This window comes from Aythya marila (assembly GCF_965140915.1).
Source record: "Aythya marila genome assembly, chromosome: 17".
NCBI classification, from domain to species: Eukaryota; Metazoa; Chordata; class Aves; order Anseriformes; family Anatidae; genus Aythya; species Aythya marila.
Genome location: NC_139058.1, coordinates 8,379,636 through 8,407,514, shown reverse-complemented (window position 1 = coordinate 8,407,514; position 27,879 = coordinate 8,379,636). Strand labels below are relative to the sequence as shown.

General features: G+C 40.6%; 3 protein-coding genes across 9 annotated transcripts in view; 2 read left to right on the top strand and 1 right to left on the bottom strand.

Annotated features, from left to right (window-relative positions):
• Positions 1-19,465, bottom strand: part of DEPDC5 (DEP domain containing 5, GATOR1 subcomplex subunit) — a 48,254-nt gene extending 28,789 nt beyond the window's left edge. For 4 of the 7 annotated variants that reach the window (XM_082774222.1, XM_082774225.1, XM_082774226.1 and 1 more), the window contains exons 1-23: positions 18,471-18,604; positions 17,252-17,369; positions 16,396-16,483; positions 15,607-15,653; positions 15,043-15,128; positions 14,179-14,262; positions 13,453-13,502; positions 12,706-12,775; positions 12,264-12,342; positions 11,250-11,311; positions 9,682-9,751; positions 9,230-9,302; positions 8,503-8,606; positions 8,157-8,231; positions 7,146-7,280; positions 6,604-6,665; positions 6,426-6,499; positions 5,189-5,258; positions 4,650-4,686; positions 3,780-3,900; positions 2,497-2,720; positions 727-930; positions 161-296 (exon numbers count right to left, since the gene is read on the bottom strand). In XM_082774222.1, the coding sequence (XP_082630348.1) occupies positions 161-296; positions 727-930; positions 2,497-2,720; positions 3,780-3,900; positions 4,650-4,686; positions 5,189-5,258; positions 6,426-6,499; positions 6,604-6,665; positions 7,146-7,280; positions 8,157-8,231; positions 8,503-8,606; positions 9,230-9,302; positions 9,682-9,751; positions 11,250-11,311; positions 12,264-12,342; positions 12,706-12,775; positions 13,453-13,502; positions 14,179-14,262; positions 15,043-15,128; positions 15,607-15,653; positions 16,396-16,483; positions 17,252-17,309 (2,009 nt within the window). In that variant the 5' untranslated portion in view covers positions 17,310-17,369; positions 18,471-18,604. Of the gene's footprint in view, positions 1-160; positions 297-726; positions 931-2,496; positions 2,721-3,779; positions 3,901-4,649; positions 4,687-5,188; positions 5,259-6,425; positions 6,500-6,603; positions 6,666-7,145; positions 7,281-8,156; positions 8,232-8,502; positions 8,607-9,229; positions 9,303-9,681; positions 9,752-11,249; positions 11,312-12,263; positions 12,343-12,705; positions 12,776-13,452; positions 13,503-14,178; positions 14,263-15,042; positions 15,129-15,606; positions 15,654-16,395; positions 16,484-17,251; positions 17,370-18,470; positions 18,605-19,421 lie in introns of those variants that run through there. The other 3 variants (XM_082774224.1, XM_082774228.1, XM_082774223.1) reach the window with 2 other exon arrangements.
• Positions 18,668-27,879, top strand: part of PRR14L (proline rich 14 like) — an 18,652-nt gene continuing 9,440 nt past the window's right edge. Inside the window, exons 1-5 of the mRNA XM_082774230.1 lie at positions 18,668-18,690; positions 19,261-19,761; positions 21,225-21,306; positions 21,986-22,051; positions 24,280-27,088. Coding sequence (XP_082630356.1) covers positions 19,306-19,761; positions 21,225-21,306; positions 21,986-22,051; positions 24,280-27,088 — 3,413 coding nt within the window. The 5' untranslated portion in view covers positions 18,668-18,690; positions 19,261-19,305. The remainder of the gene's footprint in view (positions 18,691-19,260; positions 19,762-21,224; positions 21,307-21,985; positions 22,052-24,279; positions 27,089-27,879) is intronic.
• Positions 22,763-24,275, top strand: LOC309884737 (uncharacterized protein; the record flags this gene model as incomplete). The annotated part of the gene is made up of 2 exons (XM_082773984.1): positions 22,763-23,173; positions 23,259-24,275. Coding segments are annotated over 2 exons (1,428 nt in total), but the record flags the coding sequence as incomplete, so codon positions are not given.

Below are 27,879 nucleotides of genomic sequence, written 5' to 3'. Positions count from 1 at the left end.
CATGCTGCATATGTGGCACTGACACAATATATTATTCAACTTACAGACCACAGCCTATAACTGCCTTAAATATATAGAACTTTATAACACACACATAACTTTAATGAAAAGGGGTGTTCATGCCAAGTCTAAACACTCTGATCCCTCCTGAGGACCTCACCTGCCAGTTGCCTCGTGGTAAGCCAGCTCAAGCAGTTCAGCAGAAGAATGTGTCAAATCCTGCTGCCCGTTGCCCTGCATTTCTGCCATATTCTGACGAGTTTGATGATGGATCTGGATAGCTTCTCCTGATGGACCTACACAATTACAGTTTGATCATTAATCATCTCATCTGTCCTGATTTCTCGTTTGTATTCATTCACTTGTACCCCTTTTGTCAACACCACAGGTAAATAACTAATGGAAATTAAGAAAGCAAGTTCAGGAAAGCTTCGCGAACTTGAACCTCTTGAAGCCAGCAGAGTAGAATATTCTTCTAAACATTTTACATGGCCTACTTACAAGGATTCACATCAACAGCCTCTATCTACACTTGTTCCACTGCATTGAATGCTGCAAGTTCACCAATAGATGACAGTACTTCCAAGAGAAAAGGATCTCTGCTTTATCAAGGCTATAAATTTCAACCACTGTCACAGTACTTCAAGTCAAGAGTTCACACTGGTTCTCCTGTTGCTGGACAAGGAAAAATCCTTAGTTATCTAATATGCTATGAAACAGACTTACCCACAGGAAAAGTGTGCATCCAGCGCCTCCTGTTAGATGTAAGTTTCATGGGCATGCGGGATGGGGCAAATGGGTTGATCAGCGCTCGCTGGGGTGTATATCCCCCAGGCCGGATGTGCAGCATGGATTCTGCACTGCCAACGTGGAACCTCCCAGGGGCACTGGAGTCACGTTGCTGGGACTCCAGCATGTTCTCAAGGACATCTAGAAAACACAACTTAAAGTCAGTGTGAGATCATGCAGAAGCCAAGCAAAAGAGTGAATTGCTTAGGAATATAAAGACTCCCCAGAGTAATTGGGAACAAGGTGAGTTGAGGAACAGGCAGGGAGATAAGCTGAAATCAATTTCAATCCAGTCTGCAAGTTACAACACAAGAAAGAATTCAGATGAGAAAGAAAATTTCACTTGACATTACAACATTACTCTATACTGCGCCACTTCATATTAATGAAACCATAAGGAAATCACTTGCTAAGTTAACTACGAAGAATTACTTGAGAGCTTTGAGAACTCCTGAAAAATCAAAACAAAAGTCTGAGGTGACAAATGGAAACCTCATGACAAGTACCCAAAGACATAGCAGAAAGCATAACTGAGCAACATATACACTAGTTTTAAAATTCAAATTTGACCACTGGAATATGGGTTAATTCCAGAGGACATAGGACACAAGATCTCAGCAAGCTAGCAGTTAGTCATTACTATGTAGAGCATTAGTGCAGTTGTTATAGTGTACACCAGATGACTAAGAAGCATTTGCTCTGTTCAACAAATAGAAATCCCAAAGAGAAAGAAGTGTCTCATTTACCACTGTATACTGATTATCAGAACATGGGAAGAATTCCAGTTACTCTGACCCTTCCCTACCCATCAGTCCTATTCCGCTCACATCCCCATCCAGTTGGGCACCTTCAGCTGAGTCATAAGACTATCCTTCAAACTAAAGGAGTAACAGAAAATACCAGAATATCTGTGCATATGTTAATTGACAAGGGGGAGAACACAACAAAGATAAATGTAACGTGAAGTTCCCTGTTGGAAAGCTGTTCCAAACGAGTAAGTCCAATTCCTGTAACAGGCCAAATGATATTAAGTGTCAGGCAACAAGACATGAAAAGAGGCACAAAGAGCCTGCAGGGACAGAATTCTACAGTAGATCCAGCAATTGCAGGAGGAATACAATTCACCTAGAAATGAGTTGGGCTTGTGAAGATATCACATACTGTCTGAGAACAAAATTAAATTACAAGGGAAAAAAAAAAAAAGGAGCCTGTCACCACTGCTAATACACCAAGATAGCTCAGCAGCACTTTGTCAAAAGAAAGGATCCAAAAAGTGACTCTTAACGACAGCAACTCCCCATGGAGAGAAGTTAAAAGCAGAGTCCCCCAGGGCTCACTAAGGCCTATTCTCATTTCACAAATTATAGGTGACCTGGATGGTAAGAAGTTACTTGCATATGTCCACATTTGCAGACAGGCACAAGAGAATAGTCAAATATTAAGGAAGGCAATAGGCAAGGGAAAAGAGCAAATCAGTATCAGGACACTTCTATTTAGAACAAGCCAATTAAAAAATGCAATGGAATTGGACAAGGATAAAGTGAGAATGCATACCCAGCCATAGCTGGAGCTGCAGAAAAGCTGTAGTATGAATGCTAATATGAGCACCATCTTCCCTGTGCTGGCCTGGCAGTGGCCAGCACGAACTTCCATCTTCTCTCTCCCCTCTCACCACCTAAGGTACTGTCCCATCTGCCTCAGGCTGACCTCTGGTGCTGGTATAGCCCAAAGAGCTGCTGACTTCATACTGATGCAGATGAGGCCGTGGGATCATCAGGATGTTGGAGATCTTGCCCAGGGAGCTGTCGTCGGAAGCCTGGCTCCTCACCTCCTCTGGAGGTAAAGTGCGGCTCTGCAGAGAAGGGCTGCATGAGACATCATAGGAACTAGAGCTCTTCCGGGTACGACTTTCTCTCTCCCTCACAGACCTGCTGAAAAGAAACAAATATGTGCAGTGATATGAAATCATAAGAGATCAATTCATCCCTTCATTTTCAAGGGGATTGAACACACCCAAGTCATGTAAAAGACTCAATAGCTGAACTCAAAAAGAGGACTAACAAGAAGCTATCACCATTTTTCGACTATGTGGATATTACGTACTTCTGTGCATTATGCAGTATAACAACACAACACTAAAATGCTTCCAGCACAACAGCTGTGAAAAGAGCACGCTTGACCTTTGAGGCAGTTCTACAGACATCACACCAAGCTAATAATATAAATGTGGTCTATAAGATACTAGAACTAAGCCCATGCTGCTAGGAAAATTTAGCTAGAGGAAAGCTACATGAAATTACTAACTACTACTAAGTTGTACTGGTATTTCCAGTGTGGATTTTTACAAGTTACTCATACTAACAACAAATGAGTCCACTTGCACAGATTCCTCAGATTTAGGCAATACCATTGAAAGAAGGCAAGCCAAAGAATACTTCAGAAGTTCATCAATCCCACATCCCTGGAAAAGCACTAAAATTTACATGTTTTTCAATTAATTTGGCCAGGACCTGAGGATAATAGAGCTTTCTTCTCAGAGGGAAGGCCATGAATTATTTTGGAACCAGTGCTGAGATTCTCTATTTCTTCTTTCATCCAGAAAAGCAGTATTTTCAGGGAAGATTCCTCACCACTCTCTTCAGCACCAGTTACTAAGCAGTGCATTAAACTGATGTTATTTCTACAACTACTTTCTTACTTTGTCTGAAAAATCAGCTAGAAACTTAGTCAGGGAGACTAACTTCATTCTTCAGGCAAAATTAAAAATGTATCAAAAAATGAATGTTTACACCTTTTCATAGATCCCACATGTTGTTTTAGAAATACAATACCAAACAACCAGCAGTAAGTAATAGTTACAGATGCAACTTTCTGTTCAACTGTAAGCTTGTGGAGCTTAATTCGCCTCATTTTTCTCAAAGCATGTTGCGCATCAAGAAATGCACCATAACACTGCTGCTCGAGAACCAGTACATTCACAGTCCTCTTACCTGAAAGTGGTACAGCGCTGGGCTCTGGATGGGCCTGGTAGTCTGAACACCTGGGCATCATAGCCATCATAATCAACCTGGATAGGCAGGGCATTCTCAGCTTCTTTTGGCGCCCCTAATGCTGAAATAAAATCATATAACATTGGAACCTCTTTCAAGAATGCTCAAGATCTGCATGGCAGAAGCATCCAACTCTCACCACTAAAATGTATCAATTGAAAAAAACTGCATACAACAATTTGATGATCAGAACAGCTGGAGCAGATGTCAGCTCAAGTATCGAAGTCTGTGCCTCTGAATCAGAGTTGCTGAGGCTCTAATATCTTTCCCTGTATATCCATGAGATTAAATCAATAATCAATAAATAAATCCTTGTACGGACAGATGCCTCAGACCACAGAGAGAACTGCACATTTTTAAAACAACTTTACAGAAATGGACTGCTTCCCTTCACAGAACATACCCATTATTAAAATGAGGTGGTATTAGAAGAATGCATGCTTCTTCCATTGTAATCTGTAGGCATAACACTGACAGCATCCCAAGCCAGCAAATGCCCTTCCTGTCCCATTCTCGTGAATGCTAGTGCTAGCTCACCAGCCTGACACCACCTATTTCTCTACCCAGGTGACAAGCAGTCAGGATGGAAACTCTTGCCTCCCTCCTTACTAGTTATCTGTTGAGAAGGCAATTCATATATGCACATTAACATCCTGGATGACGATTATGTGGTTTTCATGTTTTTCTTCAGTAATTGTCCTTTTCAGAATTTTATTAACAGTGGTTTGCTGTTAATGCCATTGTCTTACTACAGCTGTTTGTTAGTCTAGGAGTCAGTTGGAAAGATCATTCCAGAGCAAGATTACTCACAGGCATCTCGGCTATTTTTTGCTTTCTCAGTCAGTGGCTGGAGGGTCCAATAAAGGAAGTGTGAAGTTACCAGGAAAAGGAGAGAGAAAAGAGAAAAGGAGAAGGGAGACAGTCAGCATATTCTAAGGAAATATCCTCCAGCATGATAAAAGCATCAAACTTAAGAATTCATCCAGCTCACCCTGTGAGACAGCCATAACACATTTTAGGTATGAAATACTGATACTCAGTCACAAACCACAGTGTAAAACACATCTTTGCCAACACTCTTCCTCTTCTCCACAGAGTTTGCCATTAAAGCACTAAACTATTTTTATGTTGGCTAAAACATTTCTCAAATAGTTTAATCCTAGAAATTATAGATATTTGGAAACCAGTCCCTCATTCACAATCTCTACAACAATCCTTTACAAATTTGTTTGCACTGTCTCTTAAACACAGAAACTTAGTGACCGTTGTTGCTAGAAGGATTCTGATGCTTGGCTGAAAAAAGATCTGACAAGCTAGTATGAAGAAAAGATAATCAGAAAGACACCTACTTTTCTCCCTGCCAGCTTGATCCGCGGAGTGAAGCTGTTACATAGGAGCTGGCTTTTGGATGTGTAGAAACTGAAATGGAAAGACAGAGTGGTTCAGCTGTCTTCTAGGAATTGAACATGGCTGGTTAACTACATAGCTTTTTGAGCTAGCTGTTAAATGAAAAGAAAAAGGAATACCTCTCTTTGCATAACATGACATCTGAAGAACAAAGGCAAATGATTAACTAGAGAGAATCTATGATTGCCACACAACCTCAGTCTAGACCTCCTCCTAATATGCTGATATCTGCATTCCCCAGTTCATTTCCTCTTTCTACTGAAAGATATCAGCTTTCACTATCCATACAGTACTGCACAGTTCACATGACTCTTTCCCTAATTTACATGACAGTAATGACTCACATCAACTTCTTGAAAACTAAGGACCTCCACCCATTTGAAGTAATTTATTCTTTAACATCTGTTTCTTGTCATCCGAATCTTTTAAATCCTGCCCTTCTACAAAGCCTTCAAACACCTCTTTCATCTTAGGCAAGGACCAGATGCCTTCGAACTACTTGAAAAGACTGGGTATAAGCAACACTTGAATGGTTATTGGTCAGGACAGTCAGTCAATGCATGCATATAAAATGAGTTATTAAAAGGCAGAGAAAAGTTCTACTGCAGAACAAGGACTGCAGAAGTAGTTTTTATTCTGAGCCCTGATCTCTGTGGGTAGGGAGAGGAGAGAGTATTATGACACCATGTTTAACAGAAAGCATAAAGAAAACCTACCGTGCCTTGGAGTAAAGAAAAGTAAAATACGGCTTGTTTCCTGTAACTGTTCCAACATTTACCCATGTTATTCACATTCTCTTTACCCATAACTGTTCATTTGAGATGTATTTACTTTCACTAACAACCAGCTTAGTTGAAGTGACAGGTTTTTTTTTAAGCATCCTGACTGACTTTGAGCATAGTTAAGGCTACAACTTAGTTGGAAAGACAGCTTAAGATTAAGACCTTTTCCTCTGCAAATTGCCTATCACCTCTGACATACTGCATTGACACCCAGAGTTCTACAAGAATACTCCTACTTATGCAAGACTACTGTAATATCTGTCTCTGCTTTGCAAGCAGAGCAGAGGAAATAAGCTATGGAAGAAGAAAGAATTCAACAGATGTATAGAGCGGAAAGCACAGCAGAAATGTTTTCAAAAGACTGGTATCTTCTCAGGAACCTTAAGCGTTTACCTACCTATGGTTTATCCAGTGTGGAATATTGTAGTCGTCACCCAGCCTGGAATCCCCAGGTCCACAGCGATTATGGAGCTGTAAGAGGAATTCCAAGGCAAAGCAACTAGTTGTGTTTATCTATTCACAAATGCAGTAACATTTCTACTAGGAACAGAGAAGGGAACAGAAGGATGCATTACCTTAAAGAGTGGTACAGCATGCAGTGGTTGTTCTCCCATGCAGACCAAGTCCACACCAATCCCTGTAAACAAAGAACAGTAGAGTTCAGCTATCCACTAAACAGGACTGATATGCTAATCCAAAGACTGCCAACTTGAAGTGAACCCCCACTTTGTATTCATACCAAATTTAAAATTATAATCATACTGAAAATGGAAATGGTAACCAGCAATCCCATGGTATGGCTGCAGACCAACAGTGCCAATGGGGATATATAAGAAGTGCTTCTTCTAAACTAGGTGCAGGATTATCCTGCAAGGGGAAGGTCTGCACAGACTGATGAAATGCTCCACTATCATAAACACAAATAAATACCCCCAACTTCTCTAAAAATCTAACCATTTCAATACGAAGTGTGGACACAAGCCTTCCAGCTGTAAACCCTCTTTTCCAGAGAACAAAAGTTACAACACATACTTTTTCAGAGCAAGAAAAGGCTACAGCTTTTCCAAATACAACCATTAGCCTTCATAAAAATTGCAAATAGTCGCCAGTTATTTACCATTGTCTATCATCCGCTGTTTGGTTAGAATCATAAGGAGGCGATCGACTTCAAACACCCCAACACCAGGTGTGATAACCACGGACATCTGGCCGGTCCGATCAAAGTTCCGGTTTATATAATGCTTGTCAAACACTAAAAAAGAGTCAGAAAATACAAGAAAAATATGCTGGATGTAGTTTTTGGAGCAAAGGAGGTGACTACTAATACCAGGATTAAGCAAATTGCACAAAATCCATGCAAAAGTGAAAGTATTTGAATGTAGCATTGTCCAACCAATAAATGTCAATAAAGCTACAGGTAAGAGATAGTAGGTAGGGCAGAAGAGAAAATGGGAACTGGATACATCAATATGAGTATTTTTTTCATATGCTTAGTGTTATATTAAAAAACAAAACAAAAAAAACAAACACAACATCTCAAAAAAAATCTTGAAAACAAAAAAACCCTACATCATAAACGAAAAAGGTAAAGTTCATTGCTAATCACTAAGTAACATATTATGCTCTGTCTCATGCAAGTAACAAAACAGCCATTAAGAGGACAGAAAGATATCAGATGTAAAGAATCACAGAAAAGCAGATCTTTGGAAATCCCATCAAATTCACCTCCCTGCTAAAAAAGATGGATCTACTTCATTCACCAAAGTCACATTTGATTTAACCCACTTTTGAAAGGCTTACAAAATAAAAAATATCAACTTCTGTTGCAAGAAGTTGGCATACAAATAAACAGCTAGAAGAAAAAAGGTTCATCCGAACAAGGCTCTGTAAATGGTTTCTGAAGCCCAAACCACCCAATTCTTAGTTATGAGAGCCATTTCCAGAGACCCATACAAAACAATTTCTTCTGAGGCAGAAAATGATAGTTATACCACTTAACATTTCGCTCCTTTACTTGGTGTTAAGGAACAGACAAGAGTTCCTTAACAAGATAAGTCAACACCCATTTATTGCAAGCTGCTTTAGTGGTTCCTCCTCTGTACATTTTCATCCATTGTTCACAACTTACCATTGAATGAAAGATTTATGGCCTCCAGGTAGTTCCCTTGTGCTGATGTAGAATTGTAACCTGGAGGAAAGCCCTCTGGACAAGCATTCAGAAAAAAAAGAAAAATTATCATTCTTGTATAAACTAGCTCTTGAAAAAAACAAAACTGCATTTGAAATAAGCCCTATTACATCAACAATTCATAGGCTGAATTGGTGCATCTCACAGAAAGATACATGCAAAATAACTTTCTCGGGAGAGCACTTCAGTAATGTAATACCAGACTCCAACTGAAACTATAGTTTACAGACAGCTTTCAAACCAAACAAAAAAAAAGCAAGAGAATAAAAGCATTGTATTATTTTACCTGCTTGCTCTAGTCGTACCAACACAGGATACTGGATGAAAAGCTTTTTAATGGTCACAAGCAATGAGGTCCACTCTTCTCGTCTCTCATTCTGAACTACAACTCTAGAAAGAGCACAATTTAGTAAGCATCATGAAAGGAAGCTACATAGAAGCAATGAGGCAGCATTTTAGAACTACCGTGTATTTGTAATAGTTAAGGAGTAGATGCACACAAAGCTGGGCATATCCTTAACCAGAAGAGTTTAATCTCTTGATTATAAACAGGTAAACATTTAGAACATCACATATTAAGTAATGTCACTGTTCTGCAAAGTGGTAAAATACCTAACAAGTTTAGAATTAAATGACAGCCTCAACAGCTGCATTTATTGTAACCATCAGCTAAAGAGATAACAGCACCTACATGGAAAAAATTGTGCTTTCAGCAATGGCACTCTTTTCATCTTACCAAGCCTTACACAAAAACTACTCCTGACACTACAGAACTTTTAGGTTCACTGGCAATTCCAGTAAGATGCAAACAATACAATATTTACATGCAAGTGCAAGACTAACCTAGTAAACATGAGTGTGCATTCACAGATGTAACAATGTGCTGTCAGTTTCAGAGAGATGTTTTTCACACTCCTAGTTCTTAGCAAGATCCTACAGCTAATAACTCGATATTCTCCACAAGGCTTGACCATACACTGAGAGACAAGAGAGGAAAGAACTGGAAGACATACTTGTAAAAATCTTCATAAAATCTTCCCTCATGATCCTGCCGAATTGATGCACGGTGTGTTTCAGGAAATTCATCTGAAATGGAGGCAGTTATAATTTCATCCTATGTTCGTGTATAGAAGCAACTCTTGTCTTTTCTAATGAGGAGCTTTTTTACATTATAAAAAAGAGTAACTCTGATAAATATTATATCTCCTACACAGTATTTAAATTGGTTTTAAAACAATGTGACAGCATGAGTAGGAGGAAGAAAATTTGCCACATTCTTCCATGCATAGTTTTCACTGCAGTACTGTCAGGAGAATGGCTGTGTATCCACTGTGCTTGGTAGGACATGGACATAAAAAAAAAAAAAAAAAAAGCAGAAAAAAAGTCACTGCCAGCCAGTGACGACCTTTCAAGAGAGAAAGGGAAAGGTTAAAAATAGTAACATGAAAATATATAATTTACTTACCTATAGATTTTGCTTCGTAAAATGTTCTAGAAAATAGAACAACTGTCACTTCATGGCTGCAATTCTTCTCCTGTCCAGGAAGCATACATGAAAAAAGAAAACTTTACACATCACACTCAGAAGAAAACTGTGTACCCATGCATGGATACATCTAGATACACATATAGAAACACCCTCTTTCCCTCACACCTAGGACCTAGAAGAAAGTGGATTGCTGTATTTATACATCTGCAGAAGTACTGCATACGCCTATATGCCTCTGTTAAGTAACATAATGCTCTGTCCTGACAATTCTGTTCTCCTGAGCTATATTGTATTTAAAAGAAGCACCCTTAATTACTCTCTTTAAAGAAACTCCTCTCTGCAGTTGCCAGGATACAAGATTTTTTTGTGTGTAAAAAAATGCAGTTGACTCAATTTGTTTGAATACATAAACATAACCACTTGCAGCAATTTGATACTCTTATTTGCTACTGCTCAGAGAGATACCCCTAACAATTCCAGAGAAATAAAATGTTAAAACCTCACTGAACAGTTAACAGTGTTGATGCACACAATGGAACTGATGAGCTAAAAAGAGCATACAGGCCATCCCCTTGAAAGGAAAAGCTTGAAAATCCTTGGTCTGAGTGAGCCCATGGATGTTCAGGCACATAACCAAAATGGTATACTAGTACCAAAAGAAAAAGAGGTGTCTTACAGATATATCACGCAGGGCTCCTAGTAACTTTCCAATGGAGGAAATGAATAAAGGGGCACAATGAAAAAAGGGACAAATCTGTTGCTCTTGTTGACGCTTGGGACCATCATGAACTGTCCTTTGCATAGATTGCAGATAGGTTGCAGATTTTGTATCTGCCTTGAGTACTGCTACAGTTCTCTTATTTACGTCTGCAGGAGCCTGCTGCCTAAGACATTTTCCATAGCTCTGTGGCTGAAAGGATTTCAGTCACCAATTCTGCCCTCTCCTCAAATGCAGGACTGCTAACAGCAGTTGTACCTTGCTCTGAGCCAGGTCATGAGACAGGGTATGGCTCTTTGTTGTTGAGCTATAAGAGACACGGAGGCTTTGTTGTTGTTAACATTATTATTTATTTTTTTTTAAAGAGACCTTCACCTCCAAGGAGTTTGCGGATCATCAGTGGCTTATACACTACAGCCTGGAACCCACCCATGCTAAACTACAGCAACACTAACCAATACCAGGAAAGCATTCAGAACTGAATCCTGGAACAATTAAGATTGTGCAAAACAGACTTGTGCATCACTGCGCAACCATAAACAACTGTATTACATGTTTAGTGACTTAAGTCCAGTCACAGACCCACCACAAAACCAAAACAATTGCATGATAACACCACAGCAGATACAACAGATCAGTAGTGGAGCCACTTGGCACATATGATTTACCTGCAGTAACCACTCTTTTGATGCCCAGAAGCCATCACTCATAAACCTTACCTCTGCCTGACACAGCCTGGGTCTTCCTCAAAGTGGCAGACCAGTGGGTTCATTAAGATGGCACTGCATTGCTCTTTCAGAACAGGATGAACAAAGTAACTACTTACCTTCCATTTTGTGAAGAGATCAGCAAGGAAACCATTCACAGCTTTCTCAAAGTACAAGTCCCCTGCAAAGTAAACACACCCAAAGCATCAAACAGCAATTACTTCAACTATGGGGTATGTTTAACACCACGATTCTAGGCAAGTTATTTTTATTAGAATCACAGCAAAATATCTTTGTGTGCACACTGAATGCAAATATTACTAAAGCAAAGAGAGCAAAAAGGATTAAAAAAGCAGGACTGTTTCAGATGATGTAAACAAAACTGTTGTATTGTCAAAAAGGACCTGACCTTTAAATTCATTTTCCCAACACATTTGCAACATGCTGGGTAAGCATCTGTACTGTCTTTTAGGAGCAGTATTCACAACTGATTCCCTGCTCAGCTTTGAATGGTTGCCCAGTTGCATATGCTTAAGCACATGGTCAAAGGAAGGGGTGAGAGGTTTGCTATTAAATTAAGCCAAGTAAAAAAAAAAAACAAAAAACACAGGACAATGACATAGTTAAGTGGCTCATTCTCAACTCCTGATGTTTAAATACTTCTAGCTAGCTCCACCTGGCCTAAAACAGTGTTTTTCCATCCTGGCTAAGCCAAAATCAAGCGAAATATAGAACATTGAGTCCCTCTTTGCAAAGGACTTCGATTCATTTTTGGTTTCAGGATTCATACAGGCTTGCCCCTGCCCTCATCACCAAACATGTTCACATCCACAGAAAACCTTTCCTTGGTTTGTAGTCAGTTGGCCCCCATGAATTAATGACTGAGATAAAAGAACCCAGACTGTATGTTAAGGACAGGAAAATTGTGGAATACCACGAGAGAGAAAGGCATAGCACTGTGAATAACAGTCTAAGAGGACACCATAGCACACTTCAGAGCAATGTCTGAGCCAAAAGCAGAACATTTTAGTTTTCTAATGGTGGCAGAAATACATCATAACAGCAGTTTCATAATACAGACAGAAAGGATAGCTCTTGCCATTCACAATCAGGCAAGCCAGTTAACCACGTACCATAGATATCAAAATCCCACATTTCACAGCTCATCTGGATAAAAATGTAAACCATGGCAGAAGTGGAGCGGAAGACCACCTGCAGAGGAATGAAAGATCTTTTTTGAACAAGGTACATTCACTGGAAGTAACAAATGCACAATTTAACTACCATGTAACTTATATGACTGGGCCCACTGCATCATCAGGTATTTCCCCACCAAGGAACTGGCATTTCAACAGCCCAAGTAATTCCTAGTGCTGTCAATGAAAAAAACATTGAAATTTTCTAATCATTCATTCTCCTGAATTTGTTGTAATTTTTCAACTTGCAACACAGTCATTCAAATGATCCAAACACATCAGTACGCAAGACAGAATTACAAGAAACTTGGGATGAAGGCGGGGGGGGGGACGACACAAACAAAAAACACTTTCTTTCCCCTACTCCCTGAAATCTTACCCGGGTATCCTCACTGATGTATCCACAAGTGACTTTCTCACTCTTAACCCACAATTCACCTGCTTGTGCCCTGGAAGAAAGAGAGCTCATAATATTTACTAGCTAGAGTGAATCTGAAGACTACAGAATCAACATTTGAGTAAATAAAGGATGTACCAAAATTACGCATTCAAGGATGACTTGAAGGCAGAGTAGAAGTTTATTCAGATAGAAAGCCATCTTTAATCAAAAAGATGTTAAACAGCTGTTCCCTGCTGCATCTGCACACTTGCTTGTCCCTTTGTCATCTCAACAGCAACTGAAGCAACCCCCTTCTGAGCTCTTACTAATTTTTGGGAAGTGAGGGAAATATTCTAATAGGTGACCAAAAAATTATTTGGCATTCACCAGAAGCAGCAAGTGTGGTTAGCTGTCCTGTCATTAGTTTCTTCCACCCCAAGCCAGACAGAAGCTTTTAGCACCCCCACGCTGCAGAGAGAAGTCTGCAGAAGATTAAGAGAACAATAAACTGACTTTTCACAGAAGATGCGCATCGTTGATCTGAAGTCATAAGTAATAATATGCATTCAGAGGAATAGCAGCTGTAGATTTTCACAGACAATATATTCTTTTAACTGATTGATGGAAATGTTAAAAATACTTCCAAATTTAAAGCGTTTATCTTTATGCTTGCCAGTTAGGGCACAGATTTCTCTGTTACTCTATGTATTTTCCTATATCCAGGCATAAAGCACATAATGCACTGACCTGATACCTGCAAATTCCACCTTTTGGGTCACATATGCACATGTGCTGACCTAAGAAAGAACAGTTACAGGTGTTAAAAGAACATTAGGCTTGGAGTGAGCAGACAGATTTGCAAAAGAATGGAAAACGCTCAAACACAAGACTTCTGCCATAAAAAAACATTTAAACTAGAACCTCTTCTAGGCAGCATGGAAAATAGTTTTTAACAGATGCTAAATTTGATTGGAATCATTTCTCTAATTCACCGTCCATAGAAAAATCGAAGACTGCTCTTCAGAGATACAGAAACAAAAAAAATCTGATAGTTAATTATTAAGCAGTATCATCCAAGAGAGGGTATGTTAGCATACTTCTACTTGAAAAACAGCTGGATTTAATTCCTTCCAAAGGCAGTAAATCACTAAAATTCAGAACATGAGAAAAAACTCTCAGCAGCATTTCAGTACCCAAGGCAGTAATTAAAATCACTGCAACAGAGTAGGAAATGATGGAACTTATTATTTTCTATAACATTTATGTTTATTTCTCCAACTCTAATGTCCTACTTAAAGCTTACGTTCCTCAGGAGTTGGTGACACTGGTCCTGTTCTAAGTTTGTTGGTTGTTTTTTTTTTTATTTTATTTTTATTTTTTTATTTTGTAAAAAGCTTATTTTCTTTTACAGCAAGGAAAGAAAAATGTACGTAACCTCCTCAACCCTACACATGAGGACTGCATAGGCCTTACCAAACTTTTCTTCAGTCGCCACATATCCCCACGCCCAATATACTGATCTTTAAAAGTCAGCTCCACCAAGTCCAAGGTCACCTCCTGGGAAACAAAAGGAAGCGCTTAGATTTTACTGTTTGTTTCTAATACAGCACCCTTCAATTGTTCCGCTAAGAACCCAATGTACAGTCAGGGCTGTTCTAGAGCAATTCAATACTCCTAACAGACATAAGACAAAAAGTAAACCCCATCAGAACAACCACCAGAGTTATGCATGTAGCTGGAACATCTGCAAGCTGCAAGACAATGCATGAGGCGGCCAGAGAAAGCACCAGGATTACCTGTTCTACAACTCTCAAAGCAAACTAAAAGCACAAGGGGAACAAATGAGTTCCATTGTTCATATCATTAAGGAAACCTAGCTTTCTGCAAGTTTTTGTCTTGTACTGAAGGTAAACTCTGACTGAAGCCCTTTAGCTAGTTGGACATCTACAAGAGATGCCTCTCTTACAAGGTTCTCTGGTGTGAAATAATGCAAATCCATGCCATGGCTTTTCTTTTGAGTGGGGCACTTACAGTTTCCTTTCTCTCTGCTTGCTTATCTTCAATTTCTGGAGTGTAAATGTAGTTAAAATTTCTAAATTTTTATGAAGCACAGGCTTCAAGAGTGTGGGGATGGTGGGGAGAGAAGAAAGAGTCCCATAACAAATACAAATAGTGAAATTGCGCAAACCTTATTTTCTTTGGAAAGAAGGGCAAAATCCATTTCAATTTAAAAAAAAAAAAAAAGCCTTTTTTACAACACTACTGTAAACAGAAATTCACAAAGCCCCAATGTGAGCTAAGTGACGGGACAGATAGAAAAGTTTCAAAACCACATACCTTCGGGTCAACAACATTCACATGGACATCCTGGTATGGCCGAAGCCGGAATACCTGTGCAACAGTCTGATCTACACTTATGGTTTCTGCCACAAAAATGAGAAAAGAGAGAAAAGAGAGAAAAGAACTTATGGAAAAGGTTCCGGGTGATTTTCAAGTACAAAAGCAATATAGGTTGGTGTGAAAACTTAGGGCCTTAGCAAAAGACAACTTCTTTCAACTACTGCCCAATTTAAGATTCATTAAAATCAAAGCAGGGGAGATAAGTGAAAAGTTTAGTCTGAATTAATTCCTGCAAGAAGAAAAGACACATAGCCATTCAGACAATACAGAAACAAAAATTTAAGGCTTTTTTCAAACTCTACCTCACATTAACTCAACCAAAAGCAGATTTAAAGTTGGCTATTCACTTTTTGATAAAAATTATAATCCTTCCATCCCTAACCAGACAAAGCCATGATCTTAAAAAGCTGAAGTACATGCATTACTCAATCACAGATACAGTCCAATCGCACAACCACTGTCTGTGATTTTACTACGCATACCATGAGCCTAGAGATTTACCTTTCTGTAAATCTTCCTTCAGTGACTTCACTTGTAGGAGCAGGGGGCTAGCATGCAAGAAAGAAAAAAGGTAGATGAGTTGAGACACCAACAGTCTACTCTGGCTAAATCACTTTCAAAACTGTTTAGTAACACAGAGCAGGAGATAAGCTAAACAGAAACATTAGTATTTTCTGGAAAGCTTCAATACACCATGCTCTCTGCCTGTCACCCTGAGATGTTCTTCGTACCTATTATAACTATAAGGTACTCTTTAGGGAAAGATGATACTCTAAATGGGGAAGTAAGTCACACAAGATCTCAGGATCTCATACAGGTATACTCCTACTCTTCAGACATAGGCTGCAATATGAGCAGCTTCACAATGAAGGTTTGTGTTTTTATAGCAAACAAGGAAGTTTTAATTTTGCCTAGGAGATACTATAGAATGGAAGACTAATCATTAGGTAACAACAGCTCTATGAATAAAATAGACATAATTGACCTCTCCACATTCAGGTGCTACTTGCCCTATGAAAGGTCAGCAAACACCAAACACAAAGAATTGCACAAACTTGGAGGAAGAGCTCCCACTACAGTTATCCCCTTTACTTTTATTTAGAATAAAGAAAAAAAAAACAAAAACATGGCATCCTCCTGAAGCAAAGTTATCCAAGTCCAAAAGAATTTTATCCTCTAGATTTCTACAAGAAAATTATCCTCTAAACCTAAGAGCTGCTGCACATGAACATGCCCTTTCAATGTTCTAACCACACTCCACTAACAAATAGCAGCAAAAAGAGAACTCACCTGTATTCATCATTGGGATGTGCAATTTCTACAACATCTCCCAGCTTGATTTGAAGAAATACTTTAGGATTCACCACCAGTTCATCATCTTCAAGATATAAATGAATGCAGAAAACTACAGTTAACAAATATATAGCAAACACAGATACTTACACATTTATACACACTAGCTTGCTCAACATAAATTCACTAGCCCGGGATAAACACATCACTAATGCACCACATTCATGACACGATACGGCCCCTATGCAGCCACTGCAGTCTGGCCAATTTTGTGACCAAAACTACTTTCAAATCACAGGACTTTCACAAAAGACTTGCTCAGCAAAAGAGCAGGCCTTTCCTAGGCAAGAAGAATTTTCTTTTGTACTTTTCATATCACAAGCACCAGCAGAAAAGTAGGTATCTACAGAATCTTTTTAGCAAGCTTAAGTAACACACTGTGATTTTAAGCCTACAACTAGAGAACAATCACTAAATGATATCCTAAGTTCACAGAAACATAAATTCTGACCATATACCTACCTACATGCCAAAATAACTCATTAACTAAGAGTGACAGACATGTCAATTAAGAATCACTGAAATACAGTGTTAAAAGACGAGTGTCAAAACAAAAGGGAAAGAAATAGAATGAAGCAATTTTATTTTACAGATCTAATTTCATTCCGTTCTGACAAATAAATGTAATTTTATTCTAATAGTAAGGTAGAAAAGAGCCTTCCACAGTCTGGCTGGTGATACTGCTACAACAAAATTCCACCTTCACCATTTTGTTAATAGCATCAGCAAATCGGTTCATTGGTTTGAAGTAAAAAAGTACTGGTCACACTGTTAAGAGCCACGAGATACTGACCACTGCCTCCAAAACCCTTCTTGTGTATGACGAGCTTGTACACCTTGTTGGTTCTCATCTTGAATTCCAGTTCTTCTCAGCTGCTTTGAGTAAAAACAGCTGAAGACATCTTGCATATCTAATATGGAAATGAAAACAAACATGGACAAACATCGTTATTACAAAATTATTCTGTATACTCTGTGTGCGAACAAAGGGTACTGTATCACCACATGGTCAAGAATGCCACACCTGAAAGGCTGACACGTTATACAGTTTAATAAATGTCAAACTAAAAGCTTAGAAATTATGTCTCTTCTATCAGCACTGCTATCAGAGCTAGGACTGCTCTCTAAAAATCTACCTTTTGTATTTCAAGGATAAATTCCTAACCCTGTGTTAAATACAGTAAAGTGAATACCCAGACTCACACCCACTACCAACTGTATCTTCTGTTTTCGTCTCTGTACTGCGCGCTCTTGTACCACAAGTGGGTTCCCCCCACTTCCTCACGGCTTTTTCCGTCTTTCACAGCCGTCGGATTCCCACCTGGCCGATTCCACAGCAGCGCCGCAGCGCTCAGGCCAGCAGAGGGCAGGCAGCTGTTCGCACAGATGGGGCCAAGCAAACACTGGCTGTTTTGGCACTTTGCATTAAACACTTCAATTGCATCAACGACCGCGGTTTTTTTCCCCTGCTACTTGAAATGTAAGCAAAGCATATTTCGACGGAGGGCCTTTACTGCTACAATGTAGTTTTTTTAGAAGAGTGCTTAAACTGAAAGCTACCAATAACGAGATCCTCTTCGGTAACGACTACAGATGCATAATTACAAGACAAGTTTTTCAACTTCTAAAGCACGTTTGCTGTAGCTGTGCTCTTACAGGGTGCGCAGAGGCTCTTACATCAACCCGAGGCGTGCGGGGGAACCTGCAAGCAGCCCTCCCGAACAGCACACAGGCAGGGCAGGAACAAGCCGTGCCCGGATCGCTCCCACAAACTCCCTAAGCCCGAGGAGCTCTCCACAAGCACTGCGCTCCCCGGCCGGGCGTGCAGCGAGCAGGGCCGCTGCCGGTCAGCCCGCCCCGGAGCGCTCAGGGCCCCGTCACGGAGGCTCGGAGGCGGGCCGGGAGCGCGCAGGCCGGTGGCCCAGCTCCTCACCCGGCTGCTACGGGACGGGAGGGACAGGAGAGACGGGTGGGGGCCCCGAGCCGCTCCCCCCCGCTGTCGGGGCGCTGACCTGCCGCTGCCGAGCCCCCGCCGGGTGCCGCCGCCTCCCCCAGGCCCCCCGGGCACCTCAGGGCCGCTTCCGCATCCGGGGCCCGGCGCGCGTCAGGTGGCGGCCGCCGCCGAGCCGGGCCTGGAGGCGGGGCCGTAGCAACGGCTGTCGAGCCCGGCCCGGATGGGGAAGTGAGGTCAGAGCGGGGGGGGGCGGGAGGAGCGGAGCGGGGCCGCCGCAGGTAACGGGAGCGGGTGGGCGCCGGGGGGGGGGGGGCCCGGCCGGGACGGGCTGGGGGTGCCCGGGCTGCTTTGGGCAGGGTCGCTCTGAGCGGGACCCCTCGCCTCGCCCCGCCTGCCCCCGGCACGGGAGCGGGGCGCGGAGCTGCCCCAGGCTCCCAGGGGCCGGGGGGGAACAAGGGAGGAGCCTGCAGGAGGTGGCCCCGGGTCCCGGTCCTGCGGGAGGCGGCGGAGCGCGTTGGTTGTAGTGCAGGGGGAGGGGGAGCAGGGGTGATGGAGGGGTGATGGAGGGGTGATGCCAGCCCCGAGGTGTGCTCGGTGATCTCCTGCAGCTGGCGGTGCGCCTGCTGGGAGAGGGCTCGATGCGAAAAGACCCCTCAGCAATCCCTGTGTGCGCTGTGCTTGTTAGTGAAACTTTTGCCTGGGTGCTCAAATGGTGCTCAGCTCCTCTCCTAAGAAAAATAGCTGGATGTATCATTGCTAAACACACATTTGAATCTTGAACAATGAGCCCTTTCTCTTAATCACTGAGTTATTTCTTTCTATGAGGTTAACGTTGCTTTCGTGTTCAGGGTAAGCCGTGAAAAGCTTCAGACAACGGACCTCCCGCTGCCCTGATGCTATCAGCTGGGGTGGAATGTCTCCTTGATTCTGCCACCAGCGGTGTAACAGAGTTCTACGCGGGACTGCCAGCCAGCATCCCCACGGAGCTGATGGCAGTATCGGAGCCTACCGTTGGATTGGATGCAAAGGCTGATGTATCCACACCTGTGCCCGCACGCAGCAGCAGCCTGTCGTCTGAGCATCACGGGACTTCAGGGGTAGAAGACTTTTGCCAGAAGACAGAGGAGCCGGATGATATGGTCAGAGCGATTTCTCATGGGCCAGCAGAATCCCGTCCTGAAGAGTTACCGAGGGGCAGAGACCTTGAAGAGGATGAAAAAAGCAAAAGACAAAACTTTAGGGAACTAGACTGTTCTGGTGGTGGATACCAGCACGAAGATAAAGGGGCACAAGATGCTGAGAATTGTGCTGGATGCTGTGCTTTAACACCTGGGGATTGGTCGAAACAAGTAAGCAAATAGCAAAAATCATCCCAGTGTGATATTTTGCATTTAAGGTTATAATGACAAGGCAGAGGGCTTTTTGATTTCCTATTATTTATGTTTTCTGTCATGTGTCATTACTTAGGTTATCACAGGCCCAATGAAAAATGAGAGTATATTTTAATAGACCAACAGTATTTTAAAATACCAAGCTTTGCTAAATCCTGAAGGAATGTTAGGAGGCAGGTATGTAACAATGAAGAACTGGTAACTAAAGCATCGTTACCCAGTGCCCATGTTCTGTGGGTACAGTGAATTTCACAGGTACCATCCCTGGTCAAGGTACTAATCACTAACTAATAGTTATTTCAGTCTGGTCATAGTGTTTTAATAATGCAGTCTAGCATTTAAGTTTTCTATCTAAAATTGAAGATTCTTCTTCGTTTTTGGAATTATTGTTTGTAATGAGGCAAGAGTTCACTGTTAATGTTCTCAAAACAAGAATCTCCCATGGTCATGGTTTGTTTTTTCTCCACTCTGGCAAAGACTGATGATAAAAGCAGCACTTCTAGGGAAAGACTTGCTAGAAAATGTGCCAAATACTCTACTAAAAACTGAAGAGTCACAAAACTCTTTATTAAAAATTGAAATATTTAGTGATTCTTTATCAGTTTTCTTTAACTTATAAAAAGTTTTCACAAATACAAAAAAAACACGGGGAAGAAAAAAGGTACTGTGACTGAACATATACCAGCCAGGAAATAAGGTGCACAATTTACAATTATTACTGGATGTTACATAATACCAAAATACTTTGTGGTTTTAATTCTTATTTTTTGATTACTGTTTGATTTATTTGAAGAATTATGAAAATAAAAACCATTAAATGATCCATAGTCAGTTTTCCTAGATGACCTTTCACATATTTGAAATGTGCAGGGAGCTTGGTGGTGAGGTTTTTGATGATTCGCTTCTTTGTTTTTTTCCAAAGCAGACCTAGGTTGCATGTTCCTGGGTTTATGTGTTTTTGAGCCAAGAAAAAGAATGATACAAGGCAAGTTCTACTAAATAAAAGAAAAGGTGTGCACCTTACCAGAGGCATGCAGGACTGGTTTGGGGCTGTGAGATAGACTTGGTGACTGGATTATTCTTCTGACACTCACATTTGCGACAATTTCCATTTAAGTCACTTACATTTTAGTTGCTTGCATGGGAAGATTATACTGCTTCTAAACACAAATCTGTTCTGGATGCATCACTGTGTAACAGTGAGGTGCTGTTGGTTGATAGGATCAGAAAGAAATGACAAGTGCTTGCACGAACTAGTTGCAAAGCAAGTCTGCTTCTGTGCAAGGGCTGATGCGCTCTGAGCCTTCAGGGTGTCTGTTCTATTGACAGAATCAAGCTAGATGAGCAAGTACAGTCCCTGAAATATGCAAAATGCTTCAGCAAATTGATCAAACTCTGCTGATACTTTTGTCCTGTTGCAGGAGGATCCTCACCTAAACCGGTATAAGGCGAAGTCTTCGAGAAGCTGTTGCACTGAAGTAGCAGGATCTCTGAAGAACAAAGGTGCGTTTTTAGTTTTACATCCCAATCTGTCCCCTGCTTCTCTCACAGAAGCCTTTTTGGTGATTTAAAATTGATGAGTAAGAGAGCTCATTTACTTTGTTCTATAGTAGAAGCTATTACCCTGTGTAGTTTGAACAGTATCCAGACTTAATCCATTGCTTTTTCAGAATAGCATATGCACTTTCCTAAAGACCCTTTATGTAAAAGATAGGGTTTAGTTACTTCCGTGGAGTACTTATTTATGCCAAAGCAGAAGCTCTTGTTAATAGCGGACGTTTTGCATTTCCTTATGCTTTATAGCTGGACTATATATATCTTGCTGTTACTACACTTACGTGCCTAGTCTGATATTAGAGGAATCTGAAAAATACAGGTCTTTGGATGTCTCCTGCTCACGTGGAATGTGTGTATTGAAAAGGATTGAGTTTGTTATATTAGATTTATGGTGGGGTTGTTTGTTTGCTTTTTTTAAGGCTTGTATTAGAATTGTTAGCATAATTTCTCAATTGACTTTGAATAATTGACTTTTTTGAGAAAATCATTTCTCAATTGACTTTGAATAAGTTTTGAAAACCAAGACTACACACAATATTGTGTATAATGCTAAGAGGAACATAGTAAGCTGAATGCCTTCTCCATTCAGTGTATGGTGCTGATCTGTGTTATTTTTCTTATGCAGAAAAAAAACAAGCAAATGTTCAGGTGACAGCTGAAATTCTTCCAAAGCCCACTGAAGACATACAAGGTATGACAGCTGATGGGACTAGGATATTTAGTAAAGTAGAATACAAGAATGACAGTGTGAGTCAAGGTCTTCCACCTGAGAGCAATCAATGTTCAGATATAGACACAGTCATGGGCGGAGCTGGAATTTCAGAAACCAGCTTGTTAGATTTTTCAGAGCCTTTAAAAGTAATGGACATTGAAACAACCACAGAACCACAAGAAATAAGTGAATATAATGGGTTGAGAACAGATGGCAATGTTGTATCTATTTTGGAGATTAGAAAAAATAAGTTACACAGACAAAATCCTGTTAATGAATTCAGTACATCACTTGCTAATTGCCAGACTTATCAGCAGGATGAGGAAAACAATGTTCATGACTTCTGTACTGTTCCTCTACCTAAACAGAATGAACTCGATAGATTGTCATCCGTAGAAAGTGGTAGAATGCTCTACATAGAAAGTTTGGAAGGTTTATGTTCAGTTCCAAAAAACATCTGTTATCTGGACTCTAGAAATATATTGCTAGAAAACATTAGTACTACAATGCATAACATTATCAATGAAACCCCAAAAAAGTATCTTCCTGAAAACATGGAAAGTCAGACTAATTATGATCACGGAACTGGGTTTGTAGAAAATTGTACCTATGCATCCATGCCATTAGAGCATCTCTCAGTGGTAAGGAACAAAGAATTATCTAGTGCTCAAACTGATTGTAGGGAAGAAAATGATAACATATGGTAAATATTACAGCTTTGAATGTGAAGAAGCTGCTGAAACTCAAAGGAAAATTGCTGTGGGAGGTAACATTGAAGCTGGTAGCTTGCCTGAAGCTCCAGAGGGTGCTAATTCTGAGCATGGTCATTCTTCAGGTTTTAGTTCTATTCCTTCATATTTTGAGAATTTCTCAAAAGAAAAGATTAAAATGGTCCCATCAGAAGTTGGTAAGTGTAAGAAGGACCACTGGCAATTCTCTGTTAGTGACCTATGCAAGGACGGTGCAAAAGAAAAGAGACTACTGAAGGAAATGAACAGTATTAGTTCCCATGAAATTAGGCAGACAGATGTATGCATTTATAATGCCTACAGTAAAACTTCTCCTCCCAGTAGCCATAGCTGTCTGGACCATACTACCAAGGTAGAGAAAGGGTCACCTGAGGTACAATTGTTTGAAAAGGAATCTGAGAGTAATACAAAGTCAGAAGAGTTGGCTGGCAGTTTAGTTAACACTACAGAAGCCAATAGACTTTGTCACTTTGTCCACTGGCAAAGAAACTGATTTGATTTATACACTAAGTGTAACTCTACCTCCTGTTGCACAAAAATCAAGAGAACCTCACTGTAACAAGTGTCTTCCCTGTACTAATGAAGTTGCAAGCAGGGACAAGGCTCAGGATAGTCTATTTGGAAAAGAATCAGTTGGTGCTTCTGGGACAACACAGGAACAAGTTGGTGAATTTGTACTTCATAGAGACAATTTCGAGTCTTCAGTAAATCCCATGACTTTTGATGCTCCTAATATGATAAGAAAAACTTTCCAAAAGTCTTTAGCAGGGAATATAGAAAGCGTGGACACCGGTTTAGAAAATGAACATAGTGACACGTGGCATTGTAATAATCAGAGCGTAAAATACTGGCATACAGTTGCCAGTACTTCCTGTACTTTATCAGGGAATACACATATAGACGATGCTCTCCCAGGCAGTCGTTCTTTTAAGGCTGACATTGAGATGAAGATTGAAGAAAATGATAGTTTGGAAGGAGAAGCTTCATCTGGATGTAATGGTAAAAAGGCTGTCGTCTTTCTGGAAGAACGCTTCCCTTTGGCATGTGGATCTCTTCCTTCTGAAGATCACTTGGGCAACAGAGATGTAGCTCTGCATGGGATAAATGACATTTCCACAGCAAAAAACATGTTTTGCTCAACTTACACTGCAGAGGAGCCTACTGCTACCTTGGTAGGAGATGAGGTTTCAAATAAGAATATGAAGGTTGGAAATGTGAAACGATTTGATCTTTATAAGGTAACAGATGTCAGTGAAATTATTTGTGGCAAAGATGAGGCAAAAGAACAAATTAGCATGTGTACTCTCCAGACAGATGAATTTGATAAAATAAGACCTGTGAGTTCTCCAAAGGCTCCTGAATGCAATTGGAGAAGTAAGACTAGTGAAGAGCTATTAGTCAGATATCTGAACAAAAAAAAATGTGTTCATAATTTTGGATTTTGCAACTCTCCATTAGGCCTGAAGATGAAAGAACTAGGCACATATGAGAAGAAAGAAGTGTCATCACTCACAGCTAACCCTTCTGAGTATAGCACTTCAATCTGTGATTGTCCATTACTCAGCAATGTGAATATTCGAAGGAGACATGCTACCAAAACAGAAAAGACCCTGTGTCCAATGGAAAATCAGTTTCTTGCACATCAAAGTGAGTTTAATGGCCCAGTTCCAGGCAGCAAGCATCTAGAAAGTTTAAACAAACCACCAAACACAGGTTTACAATCTGTGGCTACTTCTGTGGAAGAAACTAAAACATCAATTGTCTCTAGTCAAAGTGAAGAGAAACTGTTAAAAAAAGGTGATGACCTACCTCCATTGGCTCATAAATATGTAAGGAAAGATGGTTTTCAAGGAACTGTAAAAGAGAAGGGAGTGGATTTTGACTCTTTAAATGGTATAAGAAATGCCGACTCTTCAGGATGCGTGGGCTTCATCAGTGATCTAATTCAGGTGGAGACAACAGAACTAAAAGAACAAGAAAACAGATGTGGAAGAGAAGGTAAAGAAACTCTTGAAGAAAGCCTTTCTGACAGCAAATCACGATGTGTTCTAGCTGGGAAAGACATGGATGTGACCCTACCAGAAGGTGGTGACTGTGAACAGAAGTTTAAGAATGCATGTGTAGAAGAGAAGATTGAAAGAGAAATAGCTCCTAGAAAAAAGTTGCCCATACATTCTTTCCTTGATGGAGAAGATTTCCGATGGGCTTTGTTAGAAGGTGCAAAAGAATCTGGTAGCAAAATGGTCCCTGTCAGTACTGAGAATTGTGAAAATGTTTTTGAAGAAATCCCAAGATCTAACCTAAATTTTTCAAAAGAAAGAAAAAATACTACAAAGCTTGCACACTTAGCAGCTATCAGTCAGTGTTCAGAAACTGTGCAAGACTGTCAAACTGAAAATGCACCTGACACAGAAATATCACCAGAATTCCCATATAATACAACATCCCCATTTTATCCGTCTAAGAATATACTATCAAACAGTTGCAAAGAAGCATCACCAAATTGTGTTTGCCATGAAGTATGTGTGCCTTACAAATTAAATGCACAGAGCAAAGATAATTTAAAGAAAATTACAGGATTTCAAGAGACTATACCAGTTTATTCAGTTTGCAAGGAAAATAAGGCTTTAGGTTCGGAGAGACTTGATCAAGTAGAGAAATGTCAGGCACTTAAACGAAAGAAAAAGTACAAGGAGATGGAGGTACATTTGTCAGAGAAGGCACAACAAGAAAAGAAGTCGGAATACCAAGTGAAAGCAAAAGTCACACTGCAACCAAGCATATTGGACAGTTCGGAACTTTTATGCAGTTCTTCAACTGAGTTGGTGATGGCAAGAAATACAAAGTTTCAAGGTCCTTCAGAGGAGATTTTTGCTTTTAAAAGCAGTGAAAATAAACTACATAGCACTTTACAAGAACTCAAAAGGCCAAAGATTACCCCTGATACAATTAGTTCACAGTTTTTGAAGACTCAGGATTCAGAAATGGAAAACCTGAACCTTAATTTAAACTATAATGGAATTCCCGGTGCCTTTGGAACTACAAAGAAATTAAGAGGACCTCTTCCATTAAAAAGACAGCCTGGAAGGACGTGCAAAAAAGTTCCCACTTCGTATCAAGTAGAAACAGTAAGAAAAATGAAAAAAAATAAAAGTTCAACTTTTTTGGAGACTCCCTCAGAAATGCCCCCTAGCCAGGAAAATACACTCCTCAAATCTTTATACTTTACACGCAAACCACCAACAGTGGAAAAGGAAATAGCCATGAGATTTGTACGTATGCCAAGGCTCTCTGCCAAGAGGTGCAGTTTGTTGAACAGCTTGAAGTGTAGAAAATGTACCAAAGAACCAGCATTGTTGAGCAAGCTGTCTGCAATGGCTAGCAAACTACTGGCACCTGCCAAAAGCATCCATAACATAGAACCACTGCCATGTTCTTCTGAAATCCTTCCAGTGGCTGAGCGGTACAGCCAACGTAGATCTAAAAATCTATTGGAAGCTTTGTCTTGCATTAACAGGAACTTACACTCACGCTGGGCTGACAGTTGGTGTACCAAGATGTTCAGCTTTCAGTCTTTGGCACTTTATCCTGTAGGATCTACCAAAATATCTTTTTTAGACTTGAGCAACAATTCTCCATCCTCTTTCTTGGATACCCCGCTTTTCCCAATTTCTTTTCACATAAAATTGGACTCCAGTCCCGTGACAGACCTAACAGGGAGTACATCTCGGCACTCTGGACATCACAGACCAGTTTTGGGAGAAATGCCGGCACCACCTTCTAAGTGGACATTCTCTTTTCTCCTGTCTCAGAGCTGTTTGGATGCAGCAGCTTTCAAGGAAGATTCCAGCCTAGATAATGATCTGCCTTCCCCTCTCTCTGTAACAACCCCAGGGGCTGTTGCCCTTCATCCCGACCACAGAAGAAATGCCGTAGCTGAAAGAATGGGAAGTTGCTCCATGCGTGGCCTTCACACAGTGCTAGCACTTTCTTCCCCGGGATGTTACAGGATTTGGACAAGAAGAAGAAACTTAACCAGTCGTATTCCTACTGTCCAGAGACTATTTATGTCCCAATTCACACAGGGTTTGAAAGGGGCAAGGTATCGAACTAATGTATCGGATGGTCTCGTCTCTTCCTTGCCGTACTCCTTGGGCAGGGCCCTATCCTTATGGAGTCAGCATGGTCCTTCTGCCTGTCCCTCCGAAATCACTCCTCTTCATTCCAATCACTGCAAGTGGCAGCCAAGTGTGGCCATCGAGAACAGGTAAAACCCATCAACTTATTTCTGAGAATAAATATGTATAGGGTATGTTCTTGCTCCTTTTTGGGGGGAGAGGGTAATTGGAGCTTGTGTTGGAGGGTCAGTGTCCCCCATTCCAAATCTACACATTCTGCTCCAAAAATGGCTCAGCATGGAAGATTCATCCCTATGGAACAGTCTGTTAGCTGAATTTAAATATATGTGCCTTCGCTTTAATAATATCCTCTTTTGGCAGAATGGCTAACTCTGTTTTCTTCTCCCATTCCAAATATACACACAAGAATATATAATGCAGAAAGGTGAGCTACTTCATTAGTTCTATTCAGAGTGACTGCAGAGCAACTGGATTTCTGAGGTAGGAGAGCTTTTTTCAGAGGTCTGAGCCGCAAGTGTCACTTGAATGACTGTAAAGTATTCAATATTAGCTTAAGGAGAATCCTAATGGGGGTGAGAATTCAGTTAAATCTTTAATTGTATTCCATAACTGTTCTATACTAATTGAAACCTCTTTACATGTGCTATGTCTTTTGATAGTATGTGCTAGATGTATTGTTGGCACAAGCAAGCATAGCTCCATTTCAGGTTGGTGATCAATTATTGTGATTTCTGTCCTCAATATGAGTGGGAAGAGGACTGAAGTCTAGTTTGCATATCTCGCTTAACATTGTTATCTGCATTTGAGATCTGTTTGCTGAGAAACAGAATAAGAGAAGAGGTTCCTAGTTCTGGTAGAAGACTTTTTTTGCTTGCTCTTGAGCAAACATTTTCCTGTTTTATGTATCAGTTCTGCTACC